Consider the following 16,524-nt stretch of genomic DNA (forward strand, 5'->3'; position numbering starts at 1 on the left):
CTCTTTCCATGACATAGACTGAGCAGGGGAATCCAGGTGAAAGCTATAATGCATTATTGATGTCACCTTTTAAATCAAATAAAATTCACCTTACAGTGAAATGCTTACTTACAAGCCCCTAACCAACAATGCAGTTTAAAAAATATGAAAAAAGAATAAGGAACAAGTAATTAAAGAGCAGCAGTAAAATAATAATAGCGAGACTATATACAGGGGGTACTGGTACAAAGTCAATGTGCGAGGGCACCGGTTAGTCAAGGTAATTGAGGTAATATGTACATGTAGGTAGAGTTATTAAAGTGACTATAAATAGATAATACCAGAGAGTAGCAGCGGCATAGAAGAGGGGGTGGGGGGTGGGCAATGAAAATAGTCTGGGTAGCCATTTGATTAGATTTTCAGGAGTCTTATGGCTTGGGGGTAGAAGCTGTTCAGAAGCCTCTTGGATATAGACTTGGCACTCCGGTACCGCTTGCCGTGCAGTAGCAGAGAGAACAGTCTATGACTAGGGTGGCTGGAGCCTTTGACAATTTTTAGGGCCTTCCTCTGACACCGCCTGGTATAGAGGTCCTGGATGGCAGGAAGCTCGGCCCCAGTGATGTACTGGGCCGTTCTCACTACCCTCTGTAGTGCCTTGCAGTCGGAGGCCGAGCAGTTGCCACACCAGGCAGTGATGCAAACAGTCAGGATGCTCTCGATGGTGCAGCTGTAGAACCGTTTGAGAATCTGAGGACCCGTGACAAATCTTGTCAGTCTCCTGAGGGAGAATAGGTTTTGTAGTTTTGCCTTGAAGAATGGGCAAAAATCCCAGTGGCTATATGTGCCAACAGACTTGCAGCTGTAATTGCTGCAAAAGGTGGCTCTACAAAGTATTGACTTTGGGGGGTGAATAGTTATGCACTCTCAAGTTCTCAGTTTTTTTGTCTTTTATCTTGTTTGTTTCACAAAAAAATATATTTTGCATCTTCAAAGTGTTGTGTTAATCAAATTATTCAAACCCCCCCAAAAAATCGATTTTAATTCCAGGTTGTAAGGCAACAAAATAGGAAAAATGCCAGGGGAAGTGAATACTTTCGCAAACCACTGTATGTATGCCATTCAGAGGGTGAATGGGCAAGACAAAAGATTTAAGTGTCTATGAATGTGGTTTGTTAGTAGGTGCCAGGCGCACCGGTTTGTGTCAAGAACTGCAAGGCTGCTGGGTGGTAAACACTCAACAGTTTCCCATTTGTATCAAGAATGGTTCACCACCAAATGGACATCCAGGCAACGTGACACATCTGTGGGAAGCATTGGAGTCAACATGGGCCAGCATCCCTGTGGACAGCGTTTAACACCTTATAGTCCTTACCCCAATGAATTAAGGCTGTTCTGAGGGCAAACGGGGGTGCAACTCAATATTAGGAAGGTGTTCCTAATGTTTTGTACACTCAGTGTATCTATGTTTTACAGTAGTGAAACAGTATTGTGTAATATATTATAGCATCTCTGCTGTGAAGCAAAATTACATTGTTTTACATATTAGCACAATATTTTTTAATACCACACAAACTACCGAAATTACAGGCTAAGAATGGACAGAGAAATAGGCCAATGTGCTCATCTTATCATATTTCTCCAATTCCAAACCAGTGTGTCTCGTTTGCAATGAAATTTTCCCTGTTTGCAAATAATTACATCTGAGACGTCATTAGGAATCTGAACATGGTACTTTCAAAAGTTAGAACAATTTAAGCTTTAACTAGTGTCTACTCTTCTTCCGTGGCTTAACCCAACGAGAAGGTCACATGTGTTTCCCTGAAAGCTGTCTGGGTTTAAACATCTTCTATTGTACAGACAGTGAATAGCTTAATCAATTGATAGTGACACAATTCAATTACTTCCCAAGCAAATTCATTTTTTTTGCTATAGCAGATTGTAGCTCAGCCTCTGAATGTCAAAGAAACGAAACAATGATATCCCCATATGCATCGGAGTCATGTCTTCCCGGGTATTTTAGAGCTTGTTTCTATCATAAAGCACTGCGGACCAAAGCACTGTTATAGATCACTTCATATAATAGGATCTTAAACTAACAAGGGGTAGGCATGTGCCTGTGGCACACCACAATTCGGGTCTTGGTTTTAACTTAAGAGCCCTTCACTGACACAGAGGTAGGCTGTTTAAAGAGTGAGTGGAGGAATTGACTGACGAATCTATGGGTATAGCAGCCTCTAGCTTAATTTTGTCTGTCAAACAGGTAGGCCTACCTCTTTATTTCTTAAATAGGGAGAAATAGGATCCAACACAAAGCCATATTGTTCTAAGTCAAGTCTAATTAAAATGAAGACGTTTGAAATGAATTATGCCTGCTCGAATTTGCCTACTTTCAGCACCATGAGCTGTCCATTTTCGATTGATTACACCACAGATGCTGCTTCCAGTTTCAGCACCACAATGTAAGTTACTCGAATCTGGTTAATTGTGAAGTCAATAACTCTAATAAATACATAATGGGTAAATGTTTTTTTATTTTTATAAAATCAATTATAGTGGTAGCAAGCTATCAAAGTTGACCTTCTCAAACTGAACAGAACAAAGGCTAGTCCGCGCATAAGATTGTTTTGGACTAGGCCTAATCACAAAAAAAATATGGAAGAAGCCATTTTTTTACCTAGGCAAGTAAGTTAAGAACAAATTCTTGTTTTCAATGACGGCCTAGGAACAGTGGGTTAACTGCCTGTTCAGGGGCAGAACGACAGATTTGTACCTTGTCAGCTCGGGGCTTTGAACTTGAAACCTTCCGGTTACTAGTCCAAAGCTCTAACCACCTGGCTACCCTACTGCCTCCTTAACTGCCACAGAAGGCCTACACAGCACAGCCTCTGGTTAGGCAGCGCACTTTTATTTCTTCTTCAGCAAGAGCAGAGCAGGCCGGGGCTCAGGGCTGGAATATCCATTGCGGTGTGTAATGCAGAATAGCTGCTGGGATGGAGTAAATAAGTTACAAATGTAACTTTGCTCTGTGCTTCTCCCAGCATACACTTTGTAGCCTATAGCCCAGGGGTGTCAACCTCAATCCACGGAGGGCCGATGGTCTGCAAGTTTTAGTTTTTTTCTCCTTTTAATTAAGACCTAGACCACCAGGTGAGGGGAGCTCCTTACTAATTAGTAACCGTAATTCATCGTTCAAGTTCAAGGGTGGAGTTCGAAAACCCGCAGACACTCGGCCCTCCGTGGATTGAGTTTGACACGTGCTATAGCCTATAGGCTATGGATAATTTGATTGAGACCACAATAAATATCCTATAGGCGCACTTCATATTGCGCGCCCAGCGGAGAATCAGATGAGGGGCGGCATCGGGTACACATCGATAAAAAGCATGACCCTCCCCCATTTTCCTCCAGGTAACCAATCTGTACATTTCGATCCGTTCCTAATAAAACATCACTGTAGCCTACATAATAGCACATATTATTTGACCGAACTCACAACATTTTCCTTTCTTTCCGTCAAATGTTTGCATACTACTAGTAAAGTGAACAGGTTTACAAATACTGTTGTAGCATTGTATTGAACAGTTTTGTTTAAATTAAACAACTGGTTAGTGGGGAGAGGGTATACGGACACTCTTGGCCTGCAACACGATGCCATATGTCGCTCAGCTGAGAGCCGCGTGAATCAAATCCCACGAGGTTGAGGAGGACACTGTCCGGGTGTTGTTGCAGTTGATGCTCTCCCCATTGACTAATAGACTATATCACGGTGACATCTAGATGGCTACCGATGTGAGTTATTTCTTGTGTAGGCTGCCACCCTACTTGAAATATAATCATCGGAGGGAGAAAAAAAATTGGCCACGTTACTAGCTACCGCCGGCGACACTGTGATAGATGCACCTTAGGTCGACAGGCAACTCGATACAACACTGGTGCACTGTTCATTCTCATCAGCTTTAGTGGCTCGCAACATGGTTTACCTTTATGTGTAATGCAGCCCATCAATCCCCATTAATAAACGCTGCACCGGGTATATATTGGTCATATCTTTTGAACTGCTACAAACAAGCCATTTCTCTGTAGTAATGGTGAAACCTGTCTGTCAATTATTATCTGGGTGATGTTTTTCTAGGTCGCACAGTAATATACTTACGAGCAATTTAGAGCAGCTGAAATGGCTGGTGTCAATTTGAGGTAAATAGCTAGCTAGGTCAGCAAAGAAAACATGCAGTAACTCAACGTTGGCTAGTAATAAAGAGACTTATAAACAAGCCAAGGTACCTACCCAGCAGCTGCTGAAAATATTATTCCACTTCACCGCAGCTTCAAGAAGATATTTACTAAAATAGTCTGAGCTTCATGTGTCTCACCTGACAGCATGAGGTTGGTGTCTGAAACTGATCATTTTATTCTACAGTAGGCATAAGCTATTACTGTAAAGAAATACAGTATGTTAGAGTAATTTTTACAAGAGGCTTCTAAATACAGTTAATAACAATATTTTTCTGAATTTTGCCCATAATGCATTAATGCTGTAAAACACATTTACAGCGTTATACTGTGCATTCTAAAGTGTTTTACTGTTGAAATTACAATAAGGTCTTAGTGTTGCAATTTCACACTCTCTTGTCCTCCATATCCTTTTAGTTTTCTCTCTTTTGTTTGTATTTTTAGCACTTGCCTTATTCTCCCCTCCCTCCCACTTTCTTTCTGATTGAAGGGGAATGCATGGCTGGCATAGAAAGAAAGGAGGAAATAGATAATGATACCAGGCAGTATGGTGTGGAAAACACTGACCTCTCACGTAGCTGAACCGACACACACACACACACACACACACACACACACACACACACACACACACACACACACACACACACACACACACACACACAGGATATGAATATTATACATTATACACACATTCTCTTTCATTCATTCACGCACACACACACACACACACACACACACACACACACACACACACACAGCTGTATTTCTGCTCCTTGACTCTAAATCTTCGCCCAGTTGGATGAGTCCGCTTAAGGGAGATTCACGGCCCAGATGAAACAGGATGGTAAAATGTGTTTTGTGTGTGTGTCAGTCCATTCTATAATGTTGCTTGTGGAGTATTGACAAAAGCAGACTATTTGGGGCGGAATAATCACTAACGGTAAAAATGGATATTAAATGGACCTACAAGGCATGGTTAGCTAGAAACTGCACTATTTGCCTTCTCCACTTTCACCCTGACCAAACGCCGTCTCCCCAGCCACATCCCCCTATGTCAGGGAAACAGAGTGGCACTCCAACAGAACACACTCCTAGGGCGTTTACACTCTCACGTTGGCTGTTCCATTTCATTAAGAGGGCATTAGGTTGGGGGGCGTTTTGGCTGTATATGGTTTTGTCTCTGCTCTTCCATGCACTCATCATTACCAGAGGAGAGAGTGAGGCACTTCACCTCTCCGTCTCTGGCTCTGTCTGTCTGTCTGCCTGTCTCTTTGTGTCTGTTTCTGTCGCTCTGCCTCTGTTTTTCTGTCTCTCTCTTTCTCTCTGCGTGTCTGTCTCTGTCGCTCTGTTTTTTTTGTGTGTCTCTGACAGTTGCAGGGATATACAATTTACATACACCATATCAGCCACAAGCAAGTTAGACACAACACGTTACAAAAGCCATCCAATACACGTAATCCAAAAGCCTGTTACTGTCCAATCATGGCAGTGCTTTATCCACCTTGGATTGGTTGTTTATTGATCTCTCTATCCAGGGAGTGAGTGATGGATTGGTCCAGTCATCGATGAAGTCATTAGTCACAGAGGTGTCATACTGTCAAGTTATCGAAGTGTAATGACGCATGGTGGGTTGTGGTGGTGACGCCTGCACAGTTCATGACACACGAAGTCCCTCCCCATGTCAAGACACACAAAGTCCCTCCCCAGGTCAAGACACACATTGTTATTTCACAATAGAGAGGGGTTCTGTCCCAATGGTGCTGACAAATGACAACCCATTGTTGATTCCAAATGATGTCCGATTGATCCTGTGAAATGTATCATTTATCTGTATTATTGTATAAGATCAAGCCTATAAAAAGTTTGAAACTTTCTTCATCCACAGCACACACACCCACACACACACTCTCTCTCTCTCTCTCTCTGAGCAGCAGCAGCTGGGAGCGGATCTGGTGTCCGTGCATGGCCTGTCTGACAGTAAAGGCCTATTAGTGTCTGCTACTCTATCAAAACCAGATGTTCCTGGGCCGTTAGGTCCAAACCATGCCCTAACTCACCTCCCCCTCCAGGTATAACTCAGCCTGGAGTGGACCACCGACAGCCCTTTACTCACCCTAATATTTCACATTAATCCCAAGGAAAATAAATGATGTTCTGAATCACCATCTAAGAGGAAGGGGGGAGTTCAGCTCCAGGAGAGGGGAGAGAGGGGACTAAGCGAGGGGACTAAGCGGGAAGGGGGATGAGGGGTGAGAGATGCAACACAAAGGTAAATACATAGTGAATTTCTCTCCAAGCCACTTATTAGCATCATCCTCCAGTAGTATCCCTGCTTTTCCCTCATTTTACCGTCATACCACACAGATAAAAACAGTCAGACACACATACAGACACACACGCACAGAGAAACAGACACACCAATGAATACGTTAAGCCCCAGAGCTATGTGGAGATTAGATAAGATTTAAGAATACAGAGTGAGTCACACACACACACACACACACACACACACACACACACACACACACACACACACACACACACAGCAGAGGGTGAGACGAGCAAGTCATCAGACTAAGAGAATAACAACATGCATCTTGTTCACTCTTGACAAGATGAAAAATTGCCTTTTTACTGCAAATGAAAAATCCCGTACCAGCCACAGAGTGGTTTTACTTAGAGAGAAAGAGATATGGAAGAGGGGTAAAAACACAGAAATAAAGATGGAGATGAGCAGGAGAGGAAGAGAGAGGAAAAACATTTTTGACACAGATGAATCATCTCACACTTTGAGTCTATGTCAACTGCTAGTTCAGCTGGATAAACATCTACAGGTGCAGGATCTTAATTTCACCTATATTGTCACAGCAAAAATAATCCTGCAGCAACAGGATTTGAACATTTAGTCCACAATGCTGCTTTGTCAGTAGTTAGGTTATTAGCTGGGGCTAAAGTGCAATAATGTTGTTGATATAACCGTGTGTTAGTATGGGTTTTCAGTGAATTTATGTAAATCATGGAGCTCATCTACGTAAGGAAAATTCTCAGCAACAAAAGAGTGGTCAAATTAAGATCCTACATCTGGAATTGGCCAGCAGTTTCCTTCCACTCTGTAAGATTCAGCTGCTTTCTACAGCTCCGTCTCTGTATCTGTTTCTGTCCCCACAGGTGTTCAACTCATTACTTTAGCATTCTAGATCCTCATAACCTAGGGCACCCCAACTGGTGGCCTGTGGGTCGAATTTGGCCCGTGGGTAGTTTTATTTGGGCCCCTAAATTTTCTGAGCCCAAAAAATAATTTTATAATTGTGTGGAATTTTCATTGTTGGACATAAAAGACTGTAAAAACACCAGGAAATCAGCTAAAGTTATTTTAATTTGAGAAATCTGTTCCCAAGTATACCTACCCATAATAGAGAGAGACACGTGATCGTAAACAAATGTTTGAAATGATTATGTTTTGGTCAAACATTATATCTGTTTCGACTTCTTGCGGTCAATTTGCAGTCTACAAATTATTTATAATTATGTTCCGGTCCCCCGACCATCCGCTCCAGAAAAAATCGCCCCACGACTGAATCTAGTTGATGATCCCCTAATAGTGCAAGGCATGGGTTTAAGGAAACAGTGAAAACAGGGATAGTTTTCTGTATCTGCAGTTTCATCCTCATTACAGTAATAAAGACGTTTTTTTTTCTGACAGCGTGACCTGACCTTGATATATACAGCACATATGTGTGTACTACATACAGTTGAAGTCAAAAGTTTACATACACTTAGGTTGGAGTCATTAAAACTCATTTTTCAACCACTCCACATATTTCTTGTTAACAAACTATAGTTTTGGCAAGTCTTTTAGGACATCTACTTTGTGCATGACACAAGTAATCTTTCCAACAATTGTTTACAAACAGATTATTTCACTTATAATTAAATGTATCACAATTCCAGTGGATCAGAAGTTTACATACACTAAGTTGACTGTGCCTTTTAAACAGCTTGGAAAATTCCAGAAAATGATGTCATGGCTTTAGAAGCTTCTGATAGGCTAATTGACATCATTTGAGTCAGGTTTACCTGTGAATGTATTTCAAGGCCTACCTTCAGAATCAGTGCCTCTTTGCTTGACATCTTGGGAAAATCCAAATAAATCAGCCAAGACCTCAGAAAAAATTTGTAGACCTCCACAAGTCTGGTTCATCCTTGGGAGCAATTTCCAAACGCCTGAAGTTACCATGTTCATCTGTACAAACAATAGTACGCAAGTATAACACAATGGGACAACGCAGCCGTCATACCGCTCAGGAAGGAGACAAGTTCTATCTCCTAAAGCTGAATGTACTTTGGTGCGTAAAGTGCAAATCAATCCCAGAACAACAGCAAAAGATCTTGTGAAGATGCTGGAGGAAACAGGTACAAAAGTATCTGTTTCCACAGTAAAACGAGTCCTATATCGACATAACCTGAAAAACCGCTCAGCGAGGAAGAAACCACTGCTCCAAAACCATAAAAAAGCCAGACTACGGTTTGCAACTGCACATGGGGACAAAGATCATACTTTTTGGAGAAATGTCCTCTGGTCTGATGAAACAAAAATAGAACTGTTTGGCCATAATGACCATCGTTATGTATGGAGGGAAAAGGGGGAGGCTTGCAAGCTGAAGAACACCATCCCAACCGCTAATCACAGGGGTGGCAGCATCATGTTGTGGGGGTGCTTTGCCCCAGGAGGGACTGGTGCACTTCACAAAATAGATGGCTTCACGAGGAAGGAAAATTATGTGGATATATTTAAGCAACATCTCAAGACATCAGTCAGGAAGTTAAATCTTGGTTGCAAATGGGTCTTCCAAATGAACAATGACCCCAAGCATACTTCCAAAGTTGTGGCAAAATGGCTTAAGTACAACAAAGTCAAGGTATTGGAGTGGCCATCACAAAGCCCTTACCTCAGTCCTATAGAAAATTTGTGGGCAGAACTGAAAAAGCGTGTGTGAGCAAAGAGGCCTACAAACCTGACACAGTTACACCAGCTCTGTCAGGAGGAATGGGCCAAAATTCACCCAACTTATTGTGGGAAGCTTGTGGAAGGCTACCCGAAACGTTTGACCCAAGTTTTAAACCATTTTATAAATAATAATTTCTACTATTATTCTGACATTTCACATTCTTAAAATAAAGTGGTGATCCTAACTGACCTAAGACAGGGAATTCATACTAAGATTAAATGTCAGGAATTGTGAAAAACTGAGTTTAAATGTATTTGGCTAAGGTGTATGTAAACCTCCGACTTAAACTGTATATATTTGTGTGTATTATCTGTAGGTGTTATATTTATTATCTAATGTAGAGTTTGCGTGATTCTCTCACCCAGGTTCATTTTGGTGTTTGGCTGTCTGGTCCTGTCAGTGTTCTCCACAATCCCTGCCCATCAAGACCTGTCCAACCACTGTCTGCTCATCCTGGTGAGTGTAAGGATATACTGCCACTTGTCTTACTGTCCTTGTGTGTGCATGTGGATGTCTCTCTGTTTCTCAGTGGATCAGATCTGTAGGATAATAAACACTATTCTATGCGGAACTCTGTTTTCAATACAACACTTATTGAATCAGTGTCAGAGTCCAGCAGAGTTCCCAAGCAGCATGAGTGCCTTATGCCACTACATTTTCCCTCAAGGCTGCTGGATGTATAAGTAAGAAGTACAGTTGAAGTCGAAGTTTACATACACTTAGGTTTGAGTCATTAAAACTCATTTTTCAACCACTCCACAAATTTCTTGTTAACAAACTATAGTTTGGCAAGTCGGTTAGGACATCTACTTTGTACATGACACAAGTCATTTTTCCAACAATTGTTTACAGACAGATTATTTCACTTATAATTCACTGTATCACAATTCCAGTGGGTCAGAAGTTTACATACACTAAGTTGACTGTGCCTTTAAACAACTTGGAAAATTCCAGAAAATGATGTCATGGCATTAGAAGCTTCTGATAGGCTAACTGACATCATTTGAGTCAATTGGAGGTGTACCTGTGGATGTATTTCAAGGCCAAAACAATAGTACGCGAGTATAAACACAATGGGACCACGCAGCTGTCATACCGCTCAGGAAGGAGACGAGTTCTGTATCCTAGAGATTAACGTACTTTGGTACGAAAAGTGCAAATCAATCCCAGAACTACAGCTAAAATACCCTGTGAAGATGCTGGAGGAAACGGGTACAAAAGTATCTATATCCACAGTAAAACGAGTCCTATATCGATATAACCTGAAAGGCTGCTCAGCAAGGAAGAAGCCACTGCTCCAAAACCGCCATTAAAAAGCAATAGTACGGTTTGCAACTGCACGTGGGGACAAACATCGTGATTTTGGAGAAATGTCCTCTGGTCTGCTGAAACAAAAATAGAACTGTTTGGCCATAATGACCATCGTTATGTTTGGAGGAAAAAGGGGGAGGCTTGCAAGCTGAAGAACACCACCCCAACCGTGATGCACGGGGGTGGCAGCATCATGTTGTTGGGGTGCTTTGCTGCAGGAGGGACTAGTGCACTTCACAAAATATGAGGAAGGAAAATGATGGAAGGAAAATTATGTGGATATATTTAAGCGACTTCTCAAAACATCAGTCAGGCCGTTAAAGCTTGGTTGCAAATGGGTCTTCCAAATGGACAATGATCCCAAGCATACTTCCAAAGTTGTGGTAAAATGGCTTAAGGACAACAAAGTCAAGGTATTGGAGTGGCCATCACAAAGCCCTGACCTCAATCCTATAGAAAATGTGTGGCCTGAACTGAAAAAGCGTGTGCGAGCAAAGAGGCCTAGAAACCTGATTCAGTTACACCAGCTCTGTCAGGAGGAATGGGCCAAAATTCACTCAACTTATTGTAAGAAGCTTGTGGAAGGATACCTGAAAAGTTTTACCCAAGTTAAACAATTTAAAGTCAACGCTACCAAATACTAATTGAGTGTATGTAAACCTCCTACCCACTGGGAATGTGATGAAAGAAATAAAAGCTGAAATAAATCATTCCCCCTACTATTATTCTGACATTTCACATTCCTAAAATAAAGTGGTGATCCTAACTGACCTAAGACATGGCATTTTTACTAGGATTAAATGTCAGGAATTGTGAAAAACTGGTTTTTAAATGTATTTAGATAAGGTGTATGTTTTCTTCCAACTTCAACTGTAAGTAAGCCTTGTCCTAGCCAAATTGGCCCATAGGGGCAGGACTCTATCTCCTGTGTCAGAGTGAGGCTTGATGTAGAAGTACATCCCCTGGACATGACGCTAGGACATATACAGTACATATACACACAGCATATTTCAGTGTCAACTGTTCCCGTGTCTATACTGGTCCACACCTTTCAGTGTTAAATTAACACACTGCTTGATGTAAAGCCTAATTTGCATATTTCCCAGTATGCCTTGCCTTTGGAGTGAATTGTTACGACCCATGACTGTATTTTTTAGTGTCAGAGACATGGTTGTTGCATTCATTTATTTTCAGTTCTGTGGCCTTCACCAAGTGAGAACGAAGTGAATAAATGTTTTCACTAAAATTAAATTAAGACAATATGTATTTCATAATGCCTTATTTTGAGGGCCTTGTTTTACCCTAATATATTGGCCTGAAACTCATGGTTTATGGGCCACATCAGGCCTGCAAGTCACATTATGCTGGCTTGCAAAGGTATGTGTAATTCCTATTGGAATCCAGCCAGAGTGGGAATATCCAACATTTAGATTGCTCATTCACCAACAACCTGCATTCAGAATGACTCCCAGGGTTGAGAAGACTAAGGTATGAGAATACCTAAAGCATCTAAACTCAGTGCTGTAAAGTACTTAAGTTAAAATTTTATTTTACTTCATTCACTACATTCCTAAAGAAAATAATGTACTTTTTTCTCCATAAATTTTTTCTGACACCCAAAAGTACTCATTACACTTGGAATGCATAGCAGGACAGGAAAATGGTCAAAGGAACACACTTACCAAGAGAACATCCCTGGACATCCCTACTGCCTCTGATCTGGAGGACTCACTGAACACAAATGCTTCGTTAGTACATTTTGTGTTGGAGTGTTATATTTTTGCAATTTCACTTACTTTTCATACTTAAGTATATTTAAAACCAAATACTTTTAGACATTTACTCAAGTAGTATTTTACTGGGTGACTTTTACTTAAGTCATTTTCTATTAAGGTAGCTTAACTTTTACTCAAGTACAACAATTGGGTACTTTATCCACCACTGTATAAACTGAAACAACCATTTCAGTAATGGGTGAAATAAGTTAAACTAACAGATTGGCTTAGTTTAGAATAATGTATGTTATTTATTTTTGGGTAGCATAAGATTAATTCATCAATTGATCAATGTACACGCAAAATAATAGACATTGAAACAAACTATTCAAAAACTCTACCTGGACTAGAGCATGCTGGGAAATATGATCATGATGTGTGTGGTTTTGGTTTAACTGGTTATTAACACAAACACTGGGGTTCTTTTACACCAATAAGTGTTAATGTCACACCTGAATCAACACAAAAAATGTTACACTGAAAAAGCAACGCTAGGTTACCCTGATCAATTTGCTGTGCATATATTTAAATGTGTGCATTTTCAGAAATTCATGGGTAGCTGACGTGTGTGCTGAGTGCTTGTGAAGATCCGTATCATGTTTTATCATACACCGCAATTAGAGCATCCCTACTGTCGGCTACGTTTGGCACTGATGGATTGCAATCATATGAATTACTCGGTCTGCCTCTAACTGCATCCCATAAGAACCAACAAAGCACATGCTGCGCAAAGTGTATGTATGTGTGCATGCGTGTGTGAACTGTACATGTGTGTGTTGCAATGAAACAATGTAGACTCATGACTCTGCATACTAATCTTCCTGATTGCTTTCTTGTTATTTCGCAGGACCACAGAAATTAAAACTCAACAATTATGGACATTCCATTTAATCTACTGCAGCTATACCGTATCAAGTTAGCAATCAGTGATGCTACAGATGTCGGATCTTAACTAGATCACTATTTTGTCGCAGATCATTTTCCTGTTGCCTCAGGAAATTCAAATGAGCCTCGTGATTCCTTGAAAATTAGCAGTGCTCGTTTTCTCCATTGGGATCAAGCCTGCTATCAAACTAATATTCTCTCTTGCTCATACGGTATACAGTAGGCCTAGGTCCTATTACTGCAACATTCAATTTGTACAAAAGTGTATCTGAAATGCAACCATACACATCCATAACCATCATTTTATCTAGCTTAATAACACAAGATAGATATTGGTCTCTACTCCACTAGGCTATGACATACAAGTGTGAAGTGTTTCGAAATAACTGTCAAATTTGTGTTCAATCGTAGCCTGGGGTGATCTAGTGGTTAGGGCCCTTCTGGCACAAATAACTCAATCCCCCGATCAACTTGATTTAGTTGCACATTTCAAACATGTGACTCGTTTCAGGAAACTAGGCATGTGTCGCAAGTCACGACTTCACAGGAGAGGCATTTTTTCTTCTTCATCAAAATGCGTTGTTTGGCAGAAATGCCTTCTGGAACATTTGAACTTTCATGTGCCTTAATAACAAACTTTTTGTTAATACAAATAAAGCTGTTAAATGACGAGCCTATAAAAAAACAGGAACCTTCCCGCTAGCCATGTTTGGCTGAGATAATGAATGGGCTGGAGATGCCGAAGGGTGAGTTTCAGATTGGTCTGCAGTGTATAGTGATTGCTCAACTAAACGTTTTGAGATTATGCTGCGGGACATAGAGGTAATTTGTGGTTTAGTACGGTACCCTGTGTCACTACTTCATTGCTCCAGACAACCACAAGGGGGAGTTAAAGCACTGATTATGCTTTTGGGTCCCAAGGCGCTAATATGTCTCTAAATTATAATGAATGGGCGACATAAACCAAATTGAAACTGATAACTGATAACATAAAGCTGAGTGACTCAGTCATATAGCCTCGGCACCTACATAAAGCTGAGTGACTCAGTCATATAGCCTCGGCACCTACATAAAGCTTAGTGACTCAGTCATATAGCCTCGGCACCTACATAAAGCTGAGTGACTCAGTCATATAGCCTCGGCACCTACATAAAGCTGAGTGACTCAGTCATATAGCCTCGGCACCTACATAAAGCTGAGTGACTCAGTCATATAGCCTCGGCACCTACATAAAGCTTAGTGACTCACTAATTCATGGCTTTGGATCAAAATAAATAAGTACCAACATTCTTTCTGATAGTCTTTTAATAAGTACATGTTTTGGTTATCCTGACCTGGACACCATGTATAGTCTCTAAAAGGAAAAATATTACCACTGTCTCTTGCACATGTCATTTTCAATATGGATCCATAACGAATTAATATGGGAATAAAGATCACTGAATGACAGAAATATTATAGGCTAATGAAGTTAAACAAATAGTTGTTTAATAGAAAAAGTAATGGAAGAGGCAAGTGAAAAAGGGAAAAGACGGCACTGCTCTGAGACAAGCATGGGGACTGGTCTTGATAAATCAATGAGATTTTTATTTTCACTGAATCTCCGTTTGGCTATTGGTTAGCCTACAATTAGGGTGTGGAAACTGTCACATTGTACAGCGCCATATTTTCCTAACGGAAACACTGAGGGTTTCGTTTCTCATTTTTCTTGGAATAGAAACACCATAATATTAATCAAATTAATTAAGCTACATTTAAAATCAATCCAATATACTATGTTCTTACAAAAATGTTTTTAATTCTCTAGGTACAGCTAATATTACAAAAAGTCAAATGCTTCTCAAAGATGCCCTCTGGGGGTCAAACTAGCACTAACTAGCATTAATGGCAACAATGTCTGACAATTAAATAACGTGCCATAGAATTCTGCGGTAGCCCGCAAGGTGTGCTGCAGTATGATGCAACTTTTACAGGAAGAACCACTGTAGCATCTTCTGTCTATAAAATGAGCTGCTCGTTATGTGGAGATAATCCTTTTATGTGTAGATAATCCTACAGAATTTTTTTTTCGTTTTTTTCTTTAGCCAAGGAGAACTGCAAATGTGTTCCTAATGCTCCCAATAACATTGCTGCCCTGAATTTATCAAGCGCTATCGACAAAGGTCAGTGGGAAAACGTTGTGATGAACTACTTTCAGGAGGACAATTGTACCATGCTGACTCTCTCTGACTCTGAAAATTAACCAGACAATGAGGAAATCCCTGATTTAGGTTTTAAAAATGTTGTAAATGAAAAATACATTGTAGAGTCTTCTCATGACAGTGATGGGGAAGAAACAGCGATCCACAGTGTTATTGTCACGGAAGAAGTTCACCGAGTTCTGAAATCAGTAGAATATACGGTAGAAGCAAAGTATGTTAAGGAGATGAAAAGAGAACACAGAAGGCTGTTGTATGAAACACCTGTCTCCGGATTACATCTTCAAACTAAGGGCAACCATAGCATCCGTGACAGAAAGGGAGAAAGATTTGATGATTCTTATGGCATTGCTCACGGTCAGTGTAAACCAGAGTGACTTGACACAACGGGCCAAGCAAGCTGTACAAACAAAACGGAAACCACATAGGACGTCTTATTTAATGAAAAGGGTTGCAGTCTGCCGTGAAGCATTCATCCAGGTAAACAGGTAAGAGTCTAGCTACAGTTTCAGATATTATACGTTTCTAATTTTGTCTGAATTTTTTTTCATTGCAATTTAGAGCTTATTGTTACCTAGCTAGCTGGCATTAGGTGGCTGGCTCGCTAGTTAACATTAAGTGTATGATCTGTGTAGTAATATTATCTCAGAAATCCATTTTATTATTATAAATGTTATAGCCTAATGTTAGCATTGAACCTATTTGGTTAACTTTAACTAGCTATGACAATCGGTTTGTATTGCTAGTACTCTAAAGATTGGGTTTATGGTTTATTGTTTAGCTAGCTGCACCAAAGTCAATGGCAGGACAGAAACAGGCTCTCTGAATATAGATTCCCTTGTTCATGCTTGGTTCGGATGGACCAGATCATCACTGGGGGCGGGTTCCCAGTCATCAGCACTATCTGCAGTGCCTCTATGGACATTCACATGACTGTCTCCTAACACACATGCCATACGTTTGCTCAGCCACTTTACCCCTGATTGTGTGCATATAACTACCTCATCACAAGTATCACTTATATTGTTGTTGTACACACTGTATATTATTTTGTTCTTTCTCTACTAGCATTGATACTTGTTACTTTTTTCTTTATATTGGCATTATTTTTGATATTGCTACTATGCAAGTAAC

The 16,524-nt window shown here is 40.6% G+C and overlaps 1 protein-coding gene across 4 annotated transcripts in view; it reads left to right on the top strand.

The window, feature by feature from the left end:
• Nucleotides 1-16,524, top strand: part of LOC139381198 (potassium voltage-gated channel subfamily KQT member 5-like) — a 144,674-nt gene that overhangs the window by 82,202 nt on the left and 45,948 nt on the right. For all 4 annotated transcript variants that reach the window (XM_071124638.1, XM_071124637.1, XM_071124639.1 and 1 more), the window contains exon 2: nt 9,587-9,677. In XM_071124638.1, coding sequence (XP_070980739.1) covers nt 9,587-9,677 — 91 coding nt within the window. The remainder of the gene's footprint in view (nt 1-9,586; nt 9,678-16,524) is intronic.

Source organism: Oncorhynchus clarkii, chromosome 23 (genome assembly GCF_045791955.1).
Source record: "Oncorhynchus clarkii lewisi isolate Uvic-CL-2024 chromosome 23, UVic_Ocla_1.0, whole genome shotgun sequence".
Lineage (NCBI taxonomy): Eukaryota > Metazoa > Chordata > Actinopteri > Salmoniformes > Salmonidae > Oncorhynchus > Oncorhynchus clarkii.